Source organism: Mastigoproctus giganteus, chromosome 1, assembly GCF_048544385.1.
Source record: "Mastigoproctus giganteus isolate SK-2022 chromosome 1, ASM4854438v1, whole genome shotgun sequence".
NCBI lineage: Eukaryota > Metazoa > Arthropoda > Arachnida > Uropygi > Thelyphonidae > Mastigoproctus > Mastigoproctus giganteus.
Genome location: NC_143575.1, coordinates 254,361,336 through 254,387,792, shown reverse-complemented (window position 1 = coordinate 254,387,792; position 26,457 = coordinate 254,361,336). Strand labels below are relative to the sequence as shown.

General features: G+C 37.9%; 1 protein-coding gene across 1 annotated transcript in view; it reads right to left on the bottom strand.

Annotated features, from left to right (window-relative positions):
* Nucleotides 1–26,457, bottom strand: part of LOC150091794 (phospholipid-transporting ATPase IF-like) — a 438,958-nt gene that overhangs the window by 260,791 nt on the left and 151,710 nt on the right. Inside the window, exons 11-12 of the mRNA XM_090369752.1 lie at nucleotides 23,371–23,486; nucleotides 9,337–9,495 (exon numbers count right to left, since the gene is read on the bottom strand). Coding sequence (XP_090225878.1) covers nucleotides 9,337–9,495; nucleotides 23,371–23,486 — 275 coding nt within the window. The remainder of the gene's footprint in view (nucleotides 1–9,336; nucleotides 9,496–23,370; nucleotides 23,487–26,457) is intronic.

The window sequence follows — 26,457 nt, the reverse complement described above, 5'->3', positions numbered from 1 at the left end:
CTTCTCACCTCAATCGTACCATGTGACTTTCCTGTCAATCATTATATAATATGTCCATTCTCATCTAACTGGACTTCCAGTAGATGGTTTTTGGGAATTTTTTTTTTTTTTTTTTTTTTTTTTCGTTCTTTTAGAACAATTTGTCATCAATCACATAGGCTATATGCTCTTTGTATTTTTTTTTTTCTGAAAAGCATACACTAACCATAAATTTTCTTTCGTGTATATATGAATGAAAGCAGAATAAAAGAAATTCACAAAGTCGTATATTTCTTCAAAATGATTGATAGGAATTATGTGATACTGTTGAATTGGCAAGTGAACGTCATTGAGTAGGTGGTACTAACAATTCACTATATGGCCAGTGCAGTGAAGTTTGTGGTGTGTGTATATTGGCAAGAGTTGCAGTAGAGTAATTTTTACAGTTGTGCAAACAATGTCGAAGAGAAAGTGTTTAAGTATTAATGATAAAGTAAAGATTCTTCACGATATTGACCAGGGTTTTAAGAAAAAAGATGTTGCAGAGAAATATGGCATACCTGCAAGCAGCTTATCTACAATTTTAAAAAATTGAGAATCAATTTTAAATGCAATTGAGGAAGGAGAGGAAAAGCGAATTAAGTTGTGTATGTACGAAGATGTTGATAAAGCTGTTCTAAAATGGGTGCAAATGATACGCGAAAAGAATATACCAATATGGGTCCAATCATTAAGCAACAAACTCTGAAATTTGCACAGTCCCTTGGACATACAGAATTTAATGCGAGCACTGGGTGGCTAGATAAATTTAAGAAGCACCACAGAATTGTGGAAAAGGTTATTTGTAGAGAAAGTATTAATGTAAGCAAAGAAGATTGCAACAGTTGGAGGAACAATACCTTAAAGAAGATTTTGGAAGAATATGAACCTAAGGATGTTTTTAATGCTGATGAGATGGGTTTATTCTTTAAACGTTTACCGAATAGAACACTTGCTTTTAAGGATAATTGTTTTGGTGGAAAACAAAGCAAAGAAAGAATCAATGTGCTAGTTGGAGCAAATATGACAGGAAGTGAAAAATTAAGACTTTTAGTCATCGGAAAATCAAAAAACCCAAGATGTTTCAGAGGCACAAAATCTTTGGAAGTTGACTACACCTTTAATAAAAAAGCATGGATGACAAGTGATATCTTTGAAGACTGGATATTAAAAGTAGACAAGCGTATAACAAAAGAAAAAAGGAAAATCGTGTTGGTAAATGACAACTGTCCGGCACATCCTGCCAGTATTTCTGCCAAACTTAAAAGTGTGAAGTCGTTGTTTTTACCACCAAACGTGACGTAAAAACTCCAGCCAATTGACCAAGGCATTATTAAAAATTTTAAATTTCATTATCGAAAGAGAATAATAATGAAGATTGTCAATGCATTATCAGAAAATAGAAACTTGGAGGTTAAAGATTGCATCTCTGACTGGCAAAAGTTTGGACAAACGATGTCATCGAAAACACTATTCAAAATTGTTTTTTGAAAGCGGGATTTGCACTGAATACAGAAGTCGAACGACAACTGGACGAATAAGATGAATTGCCCTTTTCACAACTGAAAAACTTTTGGACATTATTAGAATTGTCCGGAAACATCAAAAATGAAATAACACTGGATAGTTATGTTTACGTCGATCAAGATCTGACTACAACAGAACATCCAAATGAAGACGAAATACTGCTGAACAGTGTTAGACGTGACCATGATCACGAAGAAATTAACGATGATGCTGAAGACGCATCAGAACAACCCGTAGAAAAGCCGACTCGCAAAAAAAATGATTCATGCTTTTAGTATTAGTAACGGCCTCATGGTGCAAGAAAGCCTATGGCTTATGCTGCACCAGCCAAAAAAAAAAAAAATCCGAACAAAACAATGATAAAAACAAAAAATAAATAAAATAAATAACTAATTAATAATAATTAATAAATAAAAAAAAAATAAAAAATAAATAAAAAGGAAATTAAACCTATCGTCCTATGCGCTTCCCTTACCCGAAAGTACTATCCAGATGACCTTTGAATTTCCCCAAACTGTCGGCCTCTACCACCCATGAAGGCAACTTATTCCAGTAATTTATAACTCGCTGGCTATAATAAAACTTCCTGCAGTCCAATCTAAACATTTCCCCCCGTAACTTGAATTTATGTCCCCTAGTTCTAGCATCATTTATAATCTTGAAAATTTTGTCCTCATTCATTTTACTGATGCCTCTCAGAGCCTTAAACAATTCAATCAAATCTCCTCTGAGGTATCTAGTTTCCAAACTACTGCAGCCCACATATTCGAAGTCTTTCTTCATAAGGACACCCTTTTGCCGATCTCACCAGGCGAGTTACCCTTCTTTGCACCCTTTCAAGAAGCTCGATGTCTTTCTTTAAAACGGTTTGTGTGGGTCTACAGTTTTGTGAAAATGTTCCTGATAATGTTTTTAATGCTCTGAACAAATGTGAGTTTTCTTTGAGAATCAAACATTTTTTAATTGTACTGTGCAAATGAAAATTACAGATTTTTTTTAATTAGTGATACTTACCAGCGAAAATTGAGTAAACATAATTTAAATAAGTGTTACATTGGCACATAAAGCTTGAAAGCGATCAGAACTGCTGGACCTCAGGCAGGAGAGTGAAAAATTACAATGGTAAATAATTATAATGTCTCCCCCTCTTCTTCCCATACAATCATTAGTAGCTGCATGATAAGATGAGTTTCTGAACATGTCGAGCTGTTTATTGGATGACATCCAGGTCTCTGTAAGGCAAAGAATCTCAAATTCCTCAAGGAACAAGAGTGATTGTAGGGAGTGGAGTTTATTATAGATGCTCCTGACCTTTTAGGTAAAAACTGAGCACAGCCTGCCATTTCCAATGTCCTCTGTTCCCTTTAGTTGCTAGTGATGGTTTCTGGGGACAGAGATTCGAGAATTTTCCCGAAATTCCCTGACCCATGAGCCGAACAGCCACAAGTGAGGGCTGAGAATAACATCTAAATCCGAGGGTGAACATCGAAAGATGCATAAGAAGGGTGTTTTGTATGCATTTTACGAACGCTGGTGTGCACTCCAATCTTGCTTAAAATCAAATTCCAAATGTCTTGTGAGGCTGTATCAGGGTCAAGTCTAGTTACAAAAACATGCCCTAAAGCAGGGGCCGTTTTGAGTTCTACGCCACTACTCCCATGGATGAAGCCATCGCATGCGATTATAGCCACTACTCTGTTGTCCATGCTGGAAGTGGACATGACTTCGATGTTGGGCATCAAGGAGAGTGTGGCATCGGCAGGAGCCACCATGCAGTGGTAATGGGAGAGCCTGGAAGCTCCCGCTCATTGGAGGGTGGTTCACCTCCACATAATTCGGGGCTGTTTGTAGTAGATCCCCCCCCTGATTGATGAGCATGAGTGGCTGATTTGCTGTAGATTGAAATTTGCTGGTTGATTTACTGTAGAAACAATGCCGCACATAGCAGACTGGATAGTTATATGGAAAGATTAATACAAAAATCAAAAATTTTTATTTACCTTGAACTTCCACAACAGATTCGGAGAGAGATCTACACAGATAAACCTGATTCCGAGCCAATTGATATGAAACTTACTGCATTATTTAAACATAGCACTGTATAATATCACATTAAATGAGGAGCAAAGTCAGACACATCCAATACATGCACCTGTTTCTACTGTTAGTTACCCTAACACAGCCCATGTATTTATTTGTTCCACTATGACTCTTACAGAAGTCCTGGAAATCTCCATTGCCTTGTTTTCCAGACTGCTGCTCATTCTAACAGAAGCAGTGCAAGAATCACTTTTGCCTACAAGTGGCCACTTTTAACCTTTTAGTCTGTGTATCCCCCCCAACTAGCAGTTTTCCAACCCACCTAACACTCCCTTGATAGCATCAGCAAATATTCTTGCACCCTTTCTATTTAACCATACCTCATCCCTGTAAAAGCTGTCTCTCCTGTGAACAAGCACAAACCAGGGTGAAAAAAATTCTACCTCTTGAGCCTTGCACAATCTCTCCAGGGCCGAATTGATCGACAAGGCTCTCATCATGTACTCCTTCCTATTGTGTTTGGGCAGAATTGCAGACACTTTCACATTCAAACCTAACTCAACTTTTTTTCAACATTGACCTATCCTTGTTGAATAAATCTGCAGATCTCTTACTCTTAATGTCATTAGTGCCAATGTGTACAACAATATGATCTTTTGTGCCCTGAAAAGATGATATCTGCTCTACAACGACATCAACTTTTGCCCCCGGTCCTGTTCCACTTATCCTTCTTGCATAGTATATTCGCCGTCTCCTTGACAATAGTCACCAACAATAAATAGTTCCTTTGGGACCAGTGCATTCTGCCTTGGAGAATGCCTCTGTCTTGCCTGATGCACAGGAGTGAGCTCTGCCATTGAGCTGGGTAGCTGAGAGTTTCATGGGCCCCTCATATTAATTTCTTTGAGGGCATTTACCCTACACCTCAAGCTCTCATAGACGCCCATCAAAACACCGAGTTGGAGCCTAATTTCTTGAAATCTAGCACACACAAAGACATCCTCCTTGGCTAGATCATGTCCCATTTTAGAAAGTTCAGCAAACATTTCATATTACGCACATTTTTAGAGACCGTGATGCATTGGAGAATCGCCCTGTTCTTTCTCCCCCAAGTCCCAGCACTCTCGCTCGTCTGTGAACTTTGCTTTGCAGCTCTTCTGGGTCATGATTTCCGTTTAAATACAATTTAATTAACAATGAAATTTAATATGATTAATAATATTTTTAATTAATTGATAATACTATAATAAGCTAACAGATTCCTAATTGAGTGTTTTGTGTTACGCTATCTAGTTTTACTTTATACCTTATGCTATCAGTTCGAGATATATATATATGTTATGCTATTTCTTATTGACTACAATATGGTGGCTGGTTCAACAATATTGGCGCCAACACCAGGAGTCGTAACTTCCAAAAATCGCTAGTTAAATTCAAAATAAGAAGCTAGCAAATGCTACTAAACCTATTTAATATATCTGTAAAAAACAATGTAGTATGTTAATTAACGAAGAATACTGTAAAAATTAAAAATACTTATCCCTTTACAGCAGCCAAAAATCCACTGACTGTTCTCTTCTGCGACTAGAGTGCCCTATTTGGCTAATCAGAATGAAATTCTCTGAGCAGCGTGACAGGCTGCTAGGTCAGCTGATGGGGTTTTGTCAACAATATACAGAAACTTTTCTAGTAGTGATTATCCCTTTGTACAAGGCCATTGTAAGGCTGCATCTTGAATACTGCATACTGGTCTGGAGGCCTCATTTTAGGGACAATGCAGATCTGCTGGAATGCAGAGAAAGGCAACCAGATTGGTGAAGAGAGCAAAAATGTGCACTTACCAAGAAAGGCTTCAATTTCACAAATTGCAGCATTTGGTGATTAGGCATCTGCTTGGGTATCTGATTAAGGTGTTGAATGGATTGAGTAAGCTAAACAATGAGAGCATTCTTCCTCTTGCTGTGATTACACACAAGGGTGCATAAATTCAAATTGAAAGATGGTTGCAGGATAGATGTACAGAAGTTTCCCTTCAGCCAGCAGTTGATTGTTGGAACAAACTTCTGTCTGTTGTTGTGAGAGTGGGTGGTTTGAATAAATTTAAGAAAGAACTAGGCAATTCTTGGATCGCATGAATGGGTGAATTGTATGTGTGTTTTTTTTAGCTGATGCTTTATGAACTTTTTTCTTGCTTTGTCACTACAAGTACTAATAAGGAAGGCACACAAGCTACAAAAGTCAGCTATTCTCGTCATTGCATGTACAGCCAAGCTGACCAGTTTTAAGAGGGGACATTACTGTCAGATGTCACATTTCTGGTTTAACGAGTCATGCTGAAAGTCAATACCTTCTAAACTCGATTGTCAGACCAGAGGATACTCAGAGCTATTACTTCAATCTCACTAGACATCCCTACAAAAATCATCAACCAGGAGTTTATGGTGTCATTAGGGGATTGAGGCCTGTTAAAAACACTGTATATGGAGCTTCACAGCTTTAGTTTTCATGGAGGGGGACTGCTGTGCATAAGCCAAACATCACCAATAATAATCAGTGGTCTTGCCTTGCATGGTGCTGATGCTGAAGTTTAGAGGAGCAGGAGTTATGGTGTGGTGCTATTTCTAATGGTATGACCTAGGACCTTTGCTATTGAACCAACAACACCAAAGCTTACCTTAACATTTTGGACAATTTCATAATTCTTACAACATGGCAGCAGTATGGACTTATATTTGTTTAAACAGGTTAATGCCCCACACCATACCACCACCACTGTCTGGAAGTAGTGCATGTGGACATCAATGTATAAAGGGATTAGAATGGGCAGTGCAGAGCCCTCAGTTGAACCCTATGAACACCTATGGGATGAACTGGAATGTCAGGCGAGGGCCAAATCATCACAACCCACACTAGTAACTCAACATTGGTAGCTCAGGAAGGTGGCATGTGCTATAGAGGCCAGAGGGGGGGGGAGGCAATATGCTACAGAGGTGAGTGGTAGTGACGTCAGTATGAAACTGACACGTGTCCAGATGCTTTTAGGGGGCAATGCATAACTATGTTAGCACAAAGATGGCTGTCATAATTTGCACTATCTACTTTAAATTGTTACAATTTAAAAAAATCAAATATTTTTATAGCTGTATCCTTAAAATAACATAAACATCACATTTTAAAATACCTCTAGCCTTCTTTCAAAAAATACTGAATGGTGTGCAATACACACAGGTTGTGCATTCGAATAACTTTTTGTCACAACTCATCCAAGCTTAATACTAATATTAAATGATGAATATTTGAAAGATTATTTCTATAAATGCTTCCTATTTAGAATTTAGCAGTTGGATGGAGTGCAACAGAATTTAAAAACTGTCTGAGACCATTGTAGTCACCTTTATGAATGGAAATAGTCCTTTCCTTTGCCCTTTACAGTAGTTACATCTTCAAATAAATCCCATATCAAGATACTGTGATGAATCTGACCTAGTAGTTCCTTTATCTGGTATTTTTAATGCATGAGGGCCGATCGGGCTAGCCGGGTGGGTAAAGTGCCTGGCTGGCAACCCAAAGGTCACAGGTTCAAATCCCGCCGCGGGCAAGGTGCCCTACTCTCCGGTTGGACCTCACGGCCACGATACAAGAAGGAAGCAGGAAAAAACTGGTTCCTTTGTGTATTCCTCACATCAAACGATAAAAACAAAAAAAAAAAAAAAGGCATGAGGAATTACTGCTAATAATTGGATCAAGGGTATTATTTTCTTGTTATCTCTCTATGCTGGTATAGGAAACAGTCATCCAATAAATCCAGAAAAGACTTCCCACTGTATGAGAGACCAACCCTCAAGTTCCAGTCACTATCTGGAAAGTTAAAATCCCCCATTGTTTATTATACTCATCTCAGTCACTTGGCTTAATACATAAGCTTACTCTCATTTTTGCTTTCCTTGTGCTGATGTAACACCACACTGACTCAATATTGTACTAGCCAACCGTGTCAGCTGGGTGCATTGCCTTAAATTCTAGCCCTAGAATGTCCACATTTGATTCATAATAACTGCAACATAATACACCAACCATATAACTGAAACTTTATTAAAACAGGAATAATATAGTATAAGACCAGATCAAATTAAAATGATAAAATAAAACACACTAATTGTACAATAAAAGTAATAAGATAAAATATAAATAATAGCAATTTCACTATATGGAATAAAAGCGATAAAAACAACTGTCGCTTTCAGAGCTTCAGTTATTTCATTCACAGACCTGAAAGGGGATAAAGGACTGCCTCCTTTATCAACTATTGAAAAAGAAGGCAGTTGCCTCTGAAAGCCATGGTTGTTTTTATCATTTTATCAAATAAGTAGTTTCCCATTAATCATTTACCTCTGTATCTGCCTATTTGTATAGTAAACCTTCTTAGACAAGGTTTACAATGGGAAAAAATTAACAAAATTCATTTGCAGTCCTGAAAAATTATGACAATCACAAATCAAATGTCTTCTTTAATTTCAGTTACTATATTCCTAGACCAAGTCCTTGGATCTAGAAACAGTAGGATTACCAGTTCAATTGTCACATTCATAAAGATATGATCTATTTTCCAAATCCTATTCAAAATAGGAACTATCTAAGTGAAGATCTAAACCCAGCAATCTGATTCTGCGTGTTATAAACTGAAGGAAGTGAAGTCAATTAATTTCATTGTGTAACTGCTTCATTATCTAAATCCATAGTTTTAAATTTTCCACAGAACTAGCCAAGAATTAGCTGTCAACTGTACATGAAATTGATCCCCAGAAAAAGCAGGAGTAAGTTCATATTGTAATTTAACTAATTCAGACAAAAGTATTCTACTGTCAAGATTAGCTAAAATGACGAAGCAGTAGAAGACAACCATATAACGGATCCCTACAAAAATAAAGGATTTATGAAAAGGTTAAAATAATTGGAGCCTGTTTTAAATCAGAGATTACAACCTAATCGAATTTACAAAGCCAAAATGGTTTTAAGACTTTTAAGTGTAGTTGGAATAAACAAAGAGCAAACAACAATGGCAATCCGAACGAATCCCAAGAAATTTCATACTCAGAAGGAAGAATATCAGCTGAGTTAAATTAAAACAATTTATTCTCTTATTTACATTACATCATACATCATTAATTTTATAAGATAGCGAGATTTTCAAATCAATTTTATGTGAAATTGATAACTTTAATAATTCTAATAAGTACCTTAAAAGATTTAAAAAAGTGATTTATAAAACATATGGCTGACATTTCCAAATATACAATTAGAACTATGTTGGTAATGAGTATCAATCTTTTAATTAAATTTTCTGTTTATACTCCAGCACGACAACCAAGTCAGTAGAGTTTACAATAAATCGTGAATACAAATATTTATCGTATTTAGTAGTCACGGGCTTGAACCCCGGTCCACTCAAGGAACGCGTGCTATGCACTCTTGCTCCTGATCACTCGGCTACATCAGGCCTGCATTTTTCTTTTATGCATAAAGTATAATAAGTTGTATACTGTATTTATGTCTTATATTTTTTATGTTTTATATTTTTAATTGGTTTTGTTTCTTCTGCTTTGAATATTTTCTGTAAGGATAAATTTAAAAAAAAAAAAAAATCCATCAACACTTCTTGGAGTTCAGCATATACATTTTTTTACAAAATTAAAACTGTTATAGAACAAGTTATATTGATTTAATAAAATAACAAGTATAAAATTAACTCACTGGAAATATGTCAATAGGCTTTGAAAGATCAATCTCTGAGTAGAGACACTCTGGAAGTTCTTTTTCAACTTTATGCCTAATACCATTCACTGTACACTTTCGAAATATCATATCATTTTCAGTAAGTGTGCCTGTTTTATCTGTAAACAAATATTGCACCTGAATAAAAAAAAAAAAAAAAGGTTTAATAAGAAAAAAAAGGTTTAATAAAAAAAATAAGAATTAATAAAACCAATTAAACATAAGGAACATACAATATCCTTTCCAAGTACACTGGTTTCCAAATCTTAAGAAACTCACCTACTTCAAGATATATTTTCCCACATCCAGTTATTCCTCACTCTTAATAAATTCAGCAAAAACATTGCTGAGTGAATATGCACTAAACAGGGAACTTTTTCATATGAAATTGTGTCAAAACCTGTAACCCTTGCCCTGGCTAATGCTTCGGCATTTTTCCAAGTCACAACCTTCCTGTATAACAACATTAAATATAACATTAATCATTTAAACCTTTAACCTGTTTAGCAAATGTATAACATTCTCTAATACCATCCAATTCACAGAGGCTAACCAGATATTGCAAAAACTTGGAGTTTAAAGGGCTGGCATTTATGAATATAGACAATCCTCAATTTTATGACAAGTTCCATTCTGTCAAAAAACCAAGCCTTTAAAATGAAGCCTATTACACCTATTTTAGAGAGTGTAATAATTTTGTCTTTTATTGTGGACATTAGCAGAGCCATACAATGCAAGAAAGTGAGTTTATGCAGCATCAGCAAAAAAAAAAACCCTCCCATTTCACCCCTCCATTTGTTCCAAATGACTGTCCAGCTCAGCCTTAAATTTATTTAGGTTATTATCTTCCACAATAATAGATGGAAGCCTGTTCCACCAATCAACTACCTGCTGGCTAAAGGCAAATTTCCGGACATCTATTCTACAACTATCTTTCCTCAATTTGAAACTGTTTTTTTTTTTTTTTTTTTGATTTGGTAGTTGTTGGCGCATCGGCTTCTGTGGCCATATTGCACCTCCCAAGGTTTTTTGCAGTACTTTTATCCAAGCCCGAGGCGGGAATAGAACCTGCGACCTTTGGGTTGCCAGGCAGGTACTTTACCCACTCGGCTAGCCCGGTCGGCATTTGAAACTGTGCCCCCTCAGATTCTTGGTCTGAGCAAGAGGAAGAATCCCATCAGCATTCAGCTTCCTCAACCCATTCAAGGCCTTATACACCTCAATCAGATCACCTCGCAGGTGCCTACTCTCCAGGCACTGCAATTTGTAGAACTTAAGCCTTTATTGGTAAGAGCACCCCTTTGTTCCTCTCACCAATTTTGTTGCCTTTCTTTGTACTCGTTCTAGCAACTCTACATCTTTCCTAAAATAAGACCTCCAGACCTGTACATAGTACTCTAGGTGTGGCCTGATCATTTCCACGTATAACGGGATAGTCACCTCCCTGTCCCTGCTAGAAAAATTCCTATATATCATTGACAAGACTCCATGACCTGCACTGGCAGCCCATCTGCACTGCTCAGCGAACTTCATATTTCACTGCACAATTACCCAAGGTCTTTTTCACTTTCCTCAGTGTAGTACCACACAGTTGGTAGGTTTCTCTTCGGTTATTGCTCCCCTTATGCAGTACTTTGCATTTGTCAATGTTAAACTTCAGTTGCCACTTCTCAGCCCATTTTCCCAACTTATACAGGTCCAGTTGGAGTACTATACTGTCTTTACTGTCATTAACAACCTTGCCAACCTTTGTATCATCTGAAAACTTGGACATTAAACCTGATATATCTTCATCAATATCATAGATAAATATACAAAACAACAACGGACCCAACACCGAACCCTGGGGAACTCCACTAATAACATTTGTTCACGAAGAGCAGTGTCTATAGATTACCACTCTCTGTTGTCTTCCACTCAACCATCCCTTTATCCATTGTAGCAGCTTACCCTTGATGCCATACCTCTCCAATTTGTACAGCAGTCCTCCATGCGCAACGGTATCAAAAAACTTTCCTTATATCCAAGTATATGATATCAAAATTATTTTTGGCGTTCAGTTCCTTTGTGACCACATCATAGTAAGCAATCAAATTGGTCAGACAAGACCTCCCTTTGAAAAACAAATGCTGTGTCTTAACTATTACTGCGGTCTTGTCTAGATGATCCTGCAATGCTTCTTTAACCAGTGATTCCATTATTTTCCCCGGAACACAAGTTAAACTAACATTTTTGTAGTTATTTGTGTCACCTTTTGAACCTCCATTGTGAATTGGTGATACATTTGCACACCTCCAGTCCATGGGGACCTCCAAGAGTCCAAGGAAGCTCTCATAATTATGGTTAAGGGTTTGCTTACTTCCTTTGCTACTTCCTTTAATATAACTGGATAGATCCCATCCACCCCAGGTGCCTTCCTTCAAGATGTTTAACTTCAACAATTTCTCCTCCACTTTGCTCTCAGTTATTACAAAATCACTTAGCTCCCTGTTAGCGTTTGATAAACTCCTGGCACTCCCCTCATTGAATAACTCCTCGTGTGTGAATATAGATGCAAAACACTCATTCAGTTTATCAACTACTGAGCATGATCATCAATAGTCAACCCATCTATGTTAAGTGGTCCAATCTGATTCATCCCTTTTCTTCTACAGTTTACATAAGTAAAGAACTCCTTGCTGTTTTTCTTTGCATCCTTTGCCAAAGATTTCTCATAATCTGCCTTCACCAGCTTAGCCGCCTTTGTGACTTGATTACAGACTAGTTTATATCTGCCATAGGCTTCTATATTGCCTGATACTTTATATGCATCCCATACATTCTTCTTCTCTGCCACTAGTCTCATTAATTCATCTGACATCCATTTAGGCCTAAACCTTGAACAGTATTTCTTAGTTGTAATGAAACACCTAGTAGCCTCCAAAATTAAGTCCTTGATGCCTACCCATTTAGAATTCACTGTTGGTAACATCATCAGTTGATCCCACTGTACAGAATTTAAAAACTGTTTGAGGCCTCTGTAGTCACTTTACAAAAGCCCTTCCCTTTAGCCTTGATGGTAGTTACATCGTTGAGTAAATCCCACTTCAGCACACTGTGATCACTGCCACCTAGTGGTTCCTTTATCTGCAGATTTTTAATGCATGAAGAATCACTACTGATAATCAGATCAAAAGTATTACTCTCTCTGGTTGCTTCTCAAACATGTTGCTGTAGAAAACAGTCATCCAATAAATCCACAAAAGCCTTGCTAGTGTGCAAGTGACCAATCCACAAGTTCCAGTCAATATCTGGAAAGTTAAAATCTCCAATTATAAGACATTCTGATTTACTGGCCCACTCTATTTCTCTTCACAACTGCTCATTATACTCATCAGATTCATTAGGCCTATAACACACACCTACTCTCATTTTTCCTTTCCCAGTGCTTATGTCACACCACACAGACTCAACACTGTATTGTCCCCCAAGATCAATTGGACGCACTTCCTTAGATTTTGTGTTTCTTAACTAACAGCATAACCCCTCCTCCCTTCCTATACACATTGTACTCCCCAAATTCCAACTCTGCATTGCTTATGTCTGTGTGACACCACATCTCTGATATCCCAACAATATCTGCCTTTTATGTCTTCACTAGCACTTCAATCTCATCAAATTTATTAACTATACTCCTAGAATTGGTGTACATGCAAGTATACATGCACCTGTTCTTGCTCCTAGCCACCCTAACACAGACCAAGCAGTCCTGGAAATCTCCATTACCTTGCTTTCCAATCTGCTGCTCATTCTAATAGAAGCAGTGCAAGAATCACTTCTGCCTCTGCCTGCGGCCACTGTTAACCTTTTAGTTTGTGTATCCCCCCACACTAGCAGTTTTCCGACCCATCTAACACTGCCTTGATAGCATCAGCAAATATCTTGCACCCTTTCTACTTAAGTGTATCCCATCCCTGTAGAAGCAGTCTCTTCTGTCAACAAGCAGAAATCACACTAAAAAAAATTCTACCACTTGATCCTTGCAAAATCTCTCCAGGGCCGAATTGATGACAAGGCTCTCATCATATACTCCCTCCTATCGTGTCTGAGCAGAATTGCAGACACCACATTCAACCCTAACTCGCGACTATTTTTCAACATTGACCTGTACTTGTTGAGTAAATCTGCAGATCTCTTACTCTTAATGTCTTAATGTGTACAACAATATCACCTTTTATGCCCTGAAAAGATGATATCTGCTCTACGTCATCAACTTTTGCCCCTGGCAGACCCTGGTCCTGTTCCACCTATCCTTCTTACAAAGTATATTCCTAGTCTCCCTGACAATAGAGTCACCAACAATAACTAGTCCCTTTGGGACCAGTGCATTCTGCCTTGGAGATTGCCTCTTTGTTGCCTGATGCACAGCAATGAGCTGTCCTTGAGCTGGGCAGCTGAGAGCCTGATGGACCCCTAATATTAATTTCTTTGAGGGCATTTACCTTACACCTCAAGCTCTCTTAGACGCTCATCAGTACGCTGACACTCCAGACACCTAACACACACAAAGCCATCCTCCTTGGCTAGATCATGTTTAAAAAGGTCGGCAAACATTTCACATTTCGCACATTTTTTGAGACTGTGATGCATTGGAGAATCGTCCCCTTCATTTCTCCCGAGCCACAGCACTCTCGCTAGTCTGTGATCTTTGCTTCCCATCTCTAGTCTGGGTCATGATTCCCGTTTAAATACAATTTAATAACAATTAAATTTAATAAGATTAAATTTCATTGTTTAATTTTGATTAATTGATAATACTATAATAAGCTAACAGATTCCTAATACAGTGCTTCGTATTACGCTATCTAGTTTAACTTTATACCTTATGCTATCAGTTCGAGATATCTATACATTAAGCTATTTCTTATCGACTACAATATGACGGATAGTTAAACAATATTGGCGCCAACACCAGGAGTCGTAACTTCCAAAATCGCTGGTCAAATTCAAAATAAGAAGCTAACGAATGCTACTAAACTTATTTAATATCTCCATAAAACACAATGTACTATGTTAAATAACGAAGAATACATTAAAAATTAAAAAATACTTATCCTTTTTTGATATGTAATATTTACTCACCTTTTTGACAGTGTAGTTGAAGAATATTTTGCCGTGACCATAACGGTAGTAGTACAGTAGTCGTTATTCAGTATCTGAAGGTAGACATATTGAAGGGGAATCCTCAGCTTCAGATTATTCTGAAATGTTCACAAATGGAGGCACTGGTGTCATCTGCTTGCTTGTAGAAGGTTGAGATGTACAAGCAGTTGGAGGTGAAATAGGAGTGGGAGTTTAAGTTCGCTTAAAGAAAGCATCCAGCTTTAGCTGTTTGCCACTCTGATGTTGTTTCTTAATAATGATCACCCTGAACTGCCGAAAATGTTCGTAGTAAGGAACGATTTCAGGGTCAGAAGATGTCCCTACGTAGTGGATGCCGATGTCCACGAGATTTCTCATTTCAGACAGTGTAGGCCATACTGGTATAATCTGCTCTTCCTCAACGTCTTCTTCTTCTTCCCCTGCCTTGCCATATTGAACCTTGTCCACAATTTCTTCTTCAGTGAGGACTTGGTAGACAAGATCACCATCATTTTCAAGCCATTTCAGAACATCATCTTCAGTAGTTTCCCGATTGCCAGCATTTACAAGAGTGCGCCGAAAGTCATTTTCCTGAAATCCTTCAAAATCCAAATCCGGTTCAATATTGTACAACAACGTCTTCCAACCATTTGTCAAAGTCATAGTCTTCATCTCCTTCTAAGCAGCTGCAAAGTTAAAGAGCGCAGACTTAATGTTTTAGGCATGTAGATTCTGAAGTGTCCTAGCTCCTCTTGTGTCTTTTTCTGCATCTTCTTCATTCTCCAACACAACCATTACATCTTTCAAAAAACTCTTTTTATACAGCCTCTTGCAGGCTGCAATTGGCTGAAGTTGGGGCATTGTCAAGAAGCAACAATGTCTTTGCATTATTGGAGGACATTTTCAGAACATCCGTCTGGAAGCACCTCACATCAGGGACAAAGTAGTTGAAGAACCAGTCAGAAAAAATCTCTGAAGTAAACCACACATTTTTTGAGCTGGCTTAAATAACAGGCAACTGATTCATAATGCCTTTAAGAGTGTGTGTGGTTTCTTTGATTTCCCTATCACTGTGGGCTTCAGGCAATGTAAGCCATCAGCATTTGCATAAAGTAATGCAGAAATTTACTCCTTACTTAACTTGCAACCAGGAGTGCTGTATTCATGTTCGTAGGCCAACATATTTTGAGGAACAGCATGATAGAACAGGCCAGTTTCATCGGCATTCTAAACCTGTGATAAAATAAGGCCCTCAGATTTAATAATTCATTATAAATTTTCTAAATGGCTCAACTTGCGAAGTGTCTGAACTTAAAGATTCACCATGAGTGTTCTTGTTCACAATGCCATGTTTTTTCTAAAATACCACAGCCACACATCACTTGCCTTAACATTAAATCCAAAGTGTTTTCCAAGAGTTTCATATGTGGATTTCAACTCAAAACTTCGTACATTAACACCACTAGATTTCTGTTGATCTAGATCCCAGTTTCTTCTAAGTTTTTATCTTGTGCAACTTTCATGTGTTTTCTACTCCCCTCTGTAGAACCACATTTAGAGCTATCAACACTGTATTTTAAAGAAAAATGTTGCAATTTGGCCTTTGATTTACAGATATCAGAAACAGTTTGTTTTTTTTTTTTACACCGTAAATTTCACAAATACGTGCTACCGAGACACCTTGTTCTAATTTCTGTGCCATACACTTTCTTTTAACTCCTCTATCACTTGATGCCATTTTAAATTGTAAGGATTGCAAAATTATTTAATAAATAAATTCACAATTCAGAAATCACAGAAACACTCTGTATACAACCTGACCGCATGATAGCATAAGGCAGACTGAGACCGAAACAAAGCGAGTCGGTAAACCTGCAGTTTAGTGTCCCGAGTCACATTCAACTCGTAAGTCACCGCCTGCTGTTATCAGTTATCTGAACCCGTTTTCAGAAAGAATAAAAAAACCATTTCCTGAATTTGATTATAAAAATAAAAGTAGGTAATTATCAAAACAATAATGGAAATAGGTAATTATTATTAATTTTTAATTAATAATAACACAAGTTTTGTATAACCTAAAAAATAATATGGTTGAGATTAATATGTACATTACTGTATTATTATTTGTCCGGTCCGTTAAATCTGAAATACGTTATATCAGGGTCTATTAAATCGAGGGTTTACTGTAAATACATAAAGATTAAATTCTTACCTGCTGACAGCCTCCTGCTTGCTACCTACCAAAGATGCTACCAGAACCTAATGTGCATACTGGCCAGAGCTGCTGCCAACAGTTAATTTATAGGTGAGAGATTAAGTCTATTAAGTAATACCAAGTTTTTCTATCTTGGATCCAGTGGTTCTTGTTGGAATGGAAGCCTTGGGGTGAACTTTGTTCTCATACTCCGATAATATGTGGTAATTGTGCAAGCTGGTTCTGGAGGTCTGGAGGGGGTTATATGTGAGCTGCTCTTCTGCATATCTGGACTATTTTCTTTTCCTGTTTTTCCATTTCTTATTCTATTTTCTTCTTGAAAAGGTGGAAATATCATGTGTTTAATTCAACTCTTTATTTTCCGTTAACTGATGAGGCTCCGAACATTTTTATGAAGAAGGCTTCTTTAAATTTTCTTCTGTACAGAAGTCTTCTTGATAAAAATGCTCTTGAACATATTTATGGACACTTGAACAAGTAGGCACTGCTTTTTAGTAAACTGAAGGAATTTCGACTGTAAAGAATTATCATTCAACTAGTTGTTTGTAGAATTCCATCAACAGATGCATTTGAATGAGATTCAGAATCTGCACCACTTGAAGAGAATTCTATTTCAGTATCAGGTTACATATTATAAAGAGTGATTCAATGTCACCAACTTCAACATGCTGTCCAACCCCATTCCTTTTTTCCCAGGCTGTGGTTCCATTATAACAATACTTTAGGATAAAATTTTATAGGAAAACACTTTTTACACAAAATTTTATCAGTAGACACACACTAAGAATGATGTTTTGTTTTTCACAAACTAAAGAATTAAAATTTAGCAAACATAATCTGCAAAAAAAATTTTACCTTTTCTTTTATGGAAAATACAAAAACTAGACAAAATAATTTCAACATAAGCAAAGTACATATGAAACTGTGAACCAAGTATACAGATTTTCAATGTTTCTAAAGCTACTTTGTCTCCTCCTAGACTATTGGAAATGGTATCAGGCTTACAACACACAGTAATGACTGACCTACATAAAGTTTACAAGTATTTAATTGTAAATCTTATGTAGATTGGTTGGAACTGTACCTTGTATGCTTGATATCATGTCCAACAGTCCAGAAGAAAGAGGCAAGCAGCTTTCACAACATTAGCAACTACTCTGACCCTTAATTAATTGTCATCTCTTCCTTATTATCAGAATATTAAATTTCTCTCTCAAACTACAGATAATGCACTTCTAATGTTTTCATAGGCAGTGTTGCATGTACTTATCTGTTACTACCAGTGCAATGTTCAGTCAGTTTGGTATGACATAAGCGCTGGGAAAGCAAAAATGAGTAGAAGTGTGTTCCAGGCCTGATGATTCTGATGAGTATAACAAACAACTGTATCCAGTGGTTGAGAAATTGAGTGGGCCAGTATATCAGAATGTCTTATAATGGAAGATTTTAACTTCCCAGATACTGAATGGAACTTGTGGGTTTGGTCACTTGCACACTAGCAAGATTTTGTGGATTTGTTGGATGACTGTATTGTACACAGCATGATTGAGAGGCAATCAGAGGGAGTAATACTCTTGATCTGATTATCAGCAGTGATTATTCATGCAATAAGAATCTGTAGATAAATGAACCACTAGGTGGCAGTAATAAAAGTGTACTGAAGTGGGATTTACTCTGTAATCTGTAAAGTCTGTAATCAATTCACAAAGAAGGTTAGGCAAGTGAAGGTGGATTACGAGAAATAATTGGCAATGGATGCAAAGAAAAAAGCTTAATATACAAGTTTACATAAGTAAAGACTTTTTACTTATGTAAACTCTAGAAGGAAGAGGATGAATTAGTTTGGTCCATTTGATATCAATGGTTCGATTGTTGATGATCCTGCTCAGATAGCTGACAAAGTGAATGAGTATTTTGCATCTACATTCATGCATGAGGAATTCTGTAGGGAAACGGTGGCCAGAAGCTTATCAAACTCTAATAGGAAGCCAAATGGTTTTGTAATAACTGAGAGAAAAGTGGAGGAGAAATTGCTGAAGTTAAACATAAGAAAGGCACCCGGATGAGGTCTATCCAGTTATATTAAAGGAAGCAGCAAAGGAAGTAAGCAAACCCATAGCCATAATTATGAGAGCATCCATGGACTCAGGGGAGTAATCTATAGACTGGAGATGTGCAAATGTATCCCCAATTCACAAAGAGGGATCAAAGGGTGACAGAAGTAATTACAGACCTGTTAGCTTAACTTCTGTTATGGGAAAATAATGGAGTCACTGGTTATAGAAGCATTGCAGGATCATCTACACAAGACTGCAGTAATAATTCAGACACCGAATGGTTTGTTAAGGGGAAGTCTTGTCTGACCAATTTGATTGGATACTGTGATGTGGTCACAAAAGAGCTGGAAGCAGAAAATAATTTTGTATCATATACTTGGATTTCAGGAAAGCTTTTGATACTGTTGCACATGGAAGATTACTGTACAAATTGGAACAGTATGGCAGTGGGAGAAGACAGAAAATGGTAATCAATGGACACTGCCCTTTGTGGACTAATATTATTACTGGAGTCACCCAAGGTTCAGTGTTGGGCCCACTGTTGTTTCCTGTATTTATTAATGATATTGATGAATATATCAGGTTTAATGTCCAAGTTTGCAGATAAGAAGGTTGGCAGAGTTTTTATTAAAATAAGACTAACTTGTTTAGCAATTATTATTACAATATTTTCTATTACGTATAAAAGTCAAAAAACTTAAATAATAATTAAGAAATATTTAAAAAATTTCTAGAATATTCCAGAAAGGTCAAGAATATTCCTGAATGTGGTAGAACGTTGTAGATGATTCTATAAAGTGGGAGTATTGTTTCAATATTATAGAAGATTTTAGATGATTAAGTGTTCTGCAATAATATAAATAGGGAAGTAAGAGTATTAACTTATAAAATTGAACACCCATCGTTCAGAAGAGTGTTTTGTAAATTTTGTGATAAACATGGCAAGAAATATGGAACTGGGTATTTAAAAAAGAAGTGCTATTATAACTCTGTAAAAAGATAGTTATTCCATGAGAAGTACTGGCAAAAAACCAGGTGTTTCATTTAAAGGAGTACAAACTATCACTCGGCGATTCAATGACACTAGCAGTTTAAAGGACAAACCAGGATCGGGGCGATTGCACATAATAAGGGAAGCACAAGAAAAGACCATAATACTGATTTCTAAATGCAAATCACTTACTTACTGTACCTGAAATCTGAGCTGAGTTCAATAGGAATAGGGAAACTTCCTTGTCAATATCAACTGTAAAAATTCGTCTTAAACAAGAAGTGCTTCATGGTTGTGTGGTGGACTGAAAAACACTTATTAAAACCGGAAATTCAAAAGAAACAGTAGGCTTGGGCTAAGAGGTGGTAGATGACTAGGTGATACATGACTCTCATCAAACGGTGCAATACCAACACTTTGCTTACTGGAGGCTTCAAGTGGTAGAACCCAGCTTAGTCACCAGAGTAAAACTCAGGTACATCCTCTCTCCAGATCTGATGTGAAAGGCATGAGTAAACTTTATAAGGCTCTGAGTATGTTATGTTTAATACTAAAAAGTATATTATGGATAGGCCCACTCCTCAAGTACAAGAGACAAATTACCTAATTTACATTTATTCTTATTTTTATATTTGGATTTGTTATATGATCTTTTAGTGAATGGTTTTACAAGACATTTAATCATTTGAAATTTACTATAGATCTCATGTGAATCCAGGTGGGAAGCATCAGGTGCTGATTTGCTCTGTGAAGTGCATATTCTGTGTATATAAGATGTTACTAATATGTGACGAGGAACTATCCAAAGCAATAGATTTGACATTGGGGTCTATAAAAAAGGAATAAAGGGAATAAGGCAATGAAAAAGGAATAAAGAGAGTAAGGCAATGAAATAAATCAACGGAAAAAAAAAAAAAAAAAACCTAAATAATGAACACTAACTACTTATACCTGAATATTCATATTAATAAGACACATACTACTATTAATCTTTATAATAAATGTGATGCCTTCAACTTTGAAATGGTTCATTTTTCTTACTGGTTATCCAGTATCTCAAAAAGCATTCACTCTAATATTCTCTCTCTCTCTACCTTAAGATCACTTTTCCTTTTTCTTATATCAGTTTCAAAGAGCTTTTAATATCATCAATTTTAAATAATTCTTACCAGATCATATTGATTTAAAGCAGATTTCTAATTAAATTTCCATAACATTTGGTCCAACTACATCTTAATTTCAGCATGATGCATCAGTTAACTTTATTCAATATTTCTCATTTTCCAGGTTTTTACATTTTGTAAATAATAAACACTGTATAACATATGGTAAGTATGATGCCTTATTATACAATGTATTTCCCAATCTTTTGTTTTCTTACTTATTATTAGTTTATTACTATCCCTACATTAACATTATGTTCACATTATTTTAAATTTGTGATTCATACTCTCAGAATTCAGTTCAAGGTCTTTTCTGCACAAACAGTATTTGCAACCGCAAATTGGCCGCACCTCAGTATTTTTCTACATTTCCTCTGCTTTTTGCTGTTCTGCATTCTTGCCCTTAATTCTCAAGCAACTTCAACAAACATGTATTGAGAAACTATTTTCTTCCTATATTAACTTTTTTTCACCTCCACAAAGTTTTCAGCACTTTTCCTTGTTGTTTTGTGAGTTAATTACCTTCTCATCTATATCTTAAAGTTTTATTTATTATGAATTTAATTTCTTTCTTTCTGTCTTTTCTCCCCCCCCCCCAATTAGAGGTTGTTAGTCCTCACTGTACAATTTGGCCACTTTCACTTCTATTTTCTTGACTGAACCTTCTATAGTTGCAGAGATTCTTTGGTTGTATATATTTTTTCTGTAGTTCTACATGTGTTCTCTGTAAGTGCCAATTGTAAACTGCATGCCTACCACATAATATCTCCCCCTTTTTAATTTTGTTTTGGCTTAAATTTCATTAAATTTTATCCAAATTTACTTCTAATTATTTTTACTTTTGTATTGACCTAACCTTTTTGGCATGTACTTCACATCCAAAATAGAGATCCAATATTGTCGTTTTCCTAAATCTTGGTGGTTGCCACTTTTATAAAGACGCCAAGGTTGTAAAGACCTTGTGACACGGTGTGTTGTCTTGCTGAATGAGTCAAGTGCTATTTGGATACATGGTCATTATGCAAGGCAAAACTTGATCCAAAACAATGCAATTTGACCCAAAACAACCAACCAATCAACTCACAGAATCCTGGAGTTTTACAATGGAGAGAGAGGCACTGGCATGGACTGCCAAATGCCAGTCCATGTGTTCTGCAGAATCCCACAAATCTACGATGGGATTGACGTTGGGGGAATTTAGAGACCAGGAAGTGCTTGGACATAATGCTCAAACCATTCCTGCACATTGTGGGCTTTGTAAGATGGCATGTTGTCTAAATGAAAGAATCCAGTGCCATCTGGATACACGATCACTATGCAGGGCAAAACTTGGTCTGAAACAATGCCAAGGTTCAGGTGATGAAGGTCTGTTCAATGGGGATGAGGAGACCCAGTGATATCCCTAAAAACATTCACCAAATCATGATACCATGCCGCTGGCCTGTTTTCATTCAACTATGCATCTGGTTGCAGCTGTTCAGCTGCTTGCCATCAAATATGCACCCATACATTGGCATGCTAGAGTTGGAACTGTGATTCCTTAACCAGGTGTCTTTTCCAGTTGTCCAATGTCTAGGAATAGTCCTCCCATGCCCACTGCAGGTGGAGGGGTCGATGATGGTCGGTCATCATGGGCACATTAAGTCAGCTACTTTGTAGTTCTATCTGCAAAGCGTTCACTGGAAGGTGTGTTCAATTAACTAAGCGATTGTGAACAGTCTGTTGTCTTGCACAGAACATGGAACTGATGTTCACTTCAACTGGCAACCAGTGGTGGTGGCCCCGTCTCAGCACATTGCACAGTTGTGTCCCAACTCAGATTATTCCTGCCAACACCTTCACTATGGTGATTCTCAAATAGCCTACAATATCTGCAGTTGCTGAGATTCTAGCCCCTGCCTTCCTAGTACCACAAATCATTCCCCATTAAAACTCTGCTAGGTCTTCCCATTTCCCCACTGCATGGGCTTTGTACCGAGAAACTAACAGGCATTACCCATGCTGTCACTATATATGCTTGTTATTGTTAGTTTGTTATTTGACTTTTAGGAGCATTAGCAACTAAGGCCATATTGCTCCGGGATATGCGGTGGTCATTCCCTGACCTTTCCGCATCCTCCGTATTTGGTGGTGACGGGCTCGAACCCCAGTCTAATCAAGAAGCGTGTGCTATGCACTGCTGTTCCTTCCCACCTGGCTACGGAGGCGCCTCACTATATATGCTGCACAAGTCAGCAACATAACTCCTTGGTGCTGTGGGATGTGTCCACTCATGAAGACAGGGTGACCATAATGTGTGTGTGTGTGTGTGTGTGCATGTGTGTGTGTGTGTGTGTGTACAACGTGCTATTTCGGAAACTACATAAAATAAACATAATATATAAAATATTTTTAACGTATAAGTTTTAGATTTGATAACATGCTTTAAAGAGTTTATCTAGGTGGTTAGTTAAGAAAATGAAATACCTGTCCCAGTTCTTCATTAAGGTCTGAGGTATTACAAACAGCACTATACTGTGTTTCATCATCAAACAATTCTTTATCCCACATGAAGAATCTGGATCCAATAAATTTCACAACTTCTGTTTTTGAACAAAACAAATAAATGAGAAAAAAATAATGGACATTCAGTTTAACAAAATTAGAGGTCATTAATTTGTTACTAAATCACATTTTACTTTATTTATTGGGGTCAGAGAAAAACAAGGGGAAATGTGGGAATGAATCTATACTATACTTTTAAAAATATTCAGAAAATGGATGTTTAATTGAGAAATACTGGGTCATCTATACCCTTAATGAAAGTCATGACCCATTTGGGAATCTGCTGCATTACCGGACAGTGTGTGCATGCGTGCACATGCTTGTGCATTTCTCCATGGTAACCTCAAACAAAAATGGCTATTGAAACATATAATAATTTACTGCTGTGTATGGGTCAACAATAGAGAACATACTTATTGTTATTGGATTTGAATTTCTGTACTTTCTTAATTAAATACCTATACATAAAAAAAGTGTTCCAAAGAAGAGATACTGAAGCAGCGAACATAGAAGAAAACATTAGCTCAGTGATAGTGCTTACTAGCTGATAAATTTATTCAGACTAGTTTGGAAGAATGAGGTGGAAAATTTACAGACACTAATTAAAAACTGCAGTACCCATGTAAATATCTGTAGGAAAGAAATGCAGCAGAAACTAACCATCAGTGTGATATGTGGGTGTCAGTCTGCAAGTGAAGTATCATTAATTAACCTGACTACCATCTTTTGGATTATCCAGGATAAGAGCGGAGAATGAGATAACACGAAAAATTTAAGAACCAATAGCTTCTCGTTTGAGCACGTTCAAAATTTCGCCTATTTAGGTTCACAGATAAAGCAGTCCAACTCTATTACTAATGAAATTAAGTTCCGTATCCTGAGTGGAAACCGTTGCTTCTATGCACATAAAATACTAATGAAGTCCAGAGTATTGAACAGACATTTAAAATTAAGGATATACAAAAGTCTCATTAGACCAGTTGTAACATACGGTTGTAAAGCTTGGACATTAACGAGTAAAGATAAGTGGTTGTTCTTCTCTTCTTCTTCTTTGGTCCTTAGCTGGCAGCTGGGGGAGGCGGTTGGCCACGCAACCAGTATGCTGCTGTAGGTGCCGCAGGGTTTCGGACTTGCTCTGTGATGTTCTTCCATACCTTACGATCCATGGCTTCAGTCCTGGCCTGGTTAAGGTCGAGACGTCGGCTCTTCAAGTCATCTTCCACTTGCTTGGCCCACGTTTTCCTAGGCGCGGTCCGTTGGATGCTCCATTGGGTGGGTCGTTGTCTCCAAAGGAGTGTGGATGGTATTCTGTTCGTGCCCATTCTACATACGTGGCCAAACCATCTGAGCCTTCGCTTCTGGATTTGGTCGGCAATGGTTGGTTGCTGTTGGCATCTGGCGCGGATGGTATCATTAGTGATGCGGTCGCGAAGAGAGATGCCCAAGATCTGCCGCAGGCATCGCATTTGGAATACCTCAAGTTTGTTCAAATCTAACTTGAGACAAATCCATGTTTCCGATCCGTAAAGAAGAATGGGCAGGATCAAAGTCCGGAAGAGTCGGATTTTAGTCTTTGTGGAAATGTTGGTCCTCTTCCACAGACACCATTTGAGCGAGGCGAACGCAGTGGCCGCCTGTCCAATTCTGCTGTGGATTTCCATGGTGGATGCAACTTTCTTCTCCTGGACCAGCGACCCAAGGTATTTAAAGTCCTGCACTTGCTCGATCTGGACGCCTTCGAGATAGATGGTGGCTTGCGACCCATCTGTTGTCAGGGCCTTTGTCTTACCAGCATTGATCTTCAAACCGTATGGCCGGGCAATGCGGGCAATGTCGTAGAGGATGTCCGTGGCTTCAGCGTCGTTACCGGCAAGGATAGCACTATCATCAGCAAACATCAGGTCAGTCACATAGTGATCCTTGTCATATTGTATGCCCTGTCTGTTTCTGAATGCTTGCCTCATAATGGTGTCGACCACGATGTTGAAAAGCAACGGGGAGGCTACATCCCCTTGGCGGACTCCAGTTTGGATGGTAAATTCCTCAGATAAATCATTCTGGATGCGCACCTGGCTGGTTAAACCGTTGTATGCAGTTTGGAGGAGTGTGATGACTTTTCGAGGTACATGTTCAACCTCTAGTAGTTTCCATAAGGCAGGCCGGTGGACACAGTCGAAAGCAGACTTAAAGTCAATGAAAACAATGACGGTTCGCTGTCCACACCGGATCCTCTCCTCCATCAGCTGACAAATGGCAAAGATTTGATCACAGCATCCTCGCCCGGGTCTAAATCCTGCCTGTTCTTCTCGACTGGTTTGCTCGCGATGTTTTTGCAGTCTTGACTGGATGATCTTCATAAAGACCTTTCCGATGATGGAAAGGAGGCTGATGCCACAGTAGTTCTTGCAGTCCCGGTTATCACCTTTCTTGTGGATCGGTACGATAATAGCTTTCCTCCATGTTAACGGAATTTGTTCAGTGCACCAGATGGTTTTGAGGAGTGAGTGTAGTCGGCGAAGCAGTACATCTCCCCCGGCTTTGATCGCTTCTGTGGTGACTTGGTCCACTCCTGGTGCCCTACCATTCTTCAGGGATTGTATGGCTGCTTTCACTTCTTCTACTGTAGGCTCAACATCGACCATGGAGACCTCAGGGGGGTCGATCGAGAGTGCTGTTGCTGGCGGTCCCTGAGGTGGGTCGTGATTATACAAAGCTTTGAAGAATTCACTCCACCGTTGCAGGCGTTCGGATGGTGATCGCACGAAGGTCCCATCAGCATTCTTGATGTTGTCACTAGTCAATTTGGTCTTTCCACTCAGACATCTGAGGGTGCGGTAGAGAGAGAGTGCGGTACTCGTTTTTGGATGCCGCCACTTCAAGATCGTCTGCCACTTGGTTCCAGTATGCTTCTCTTTCTGCTGTCATTCTTTGTCGGACTTCTCGGTTTAGCTGCCGGTACCGTTCAAAGTCGACCAACTTTGCCTGTTTCTGTCTGTCCACGAGGTCGAG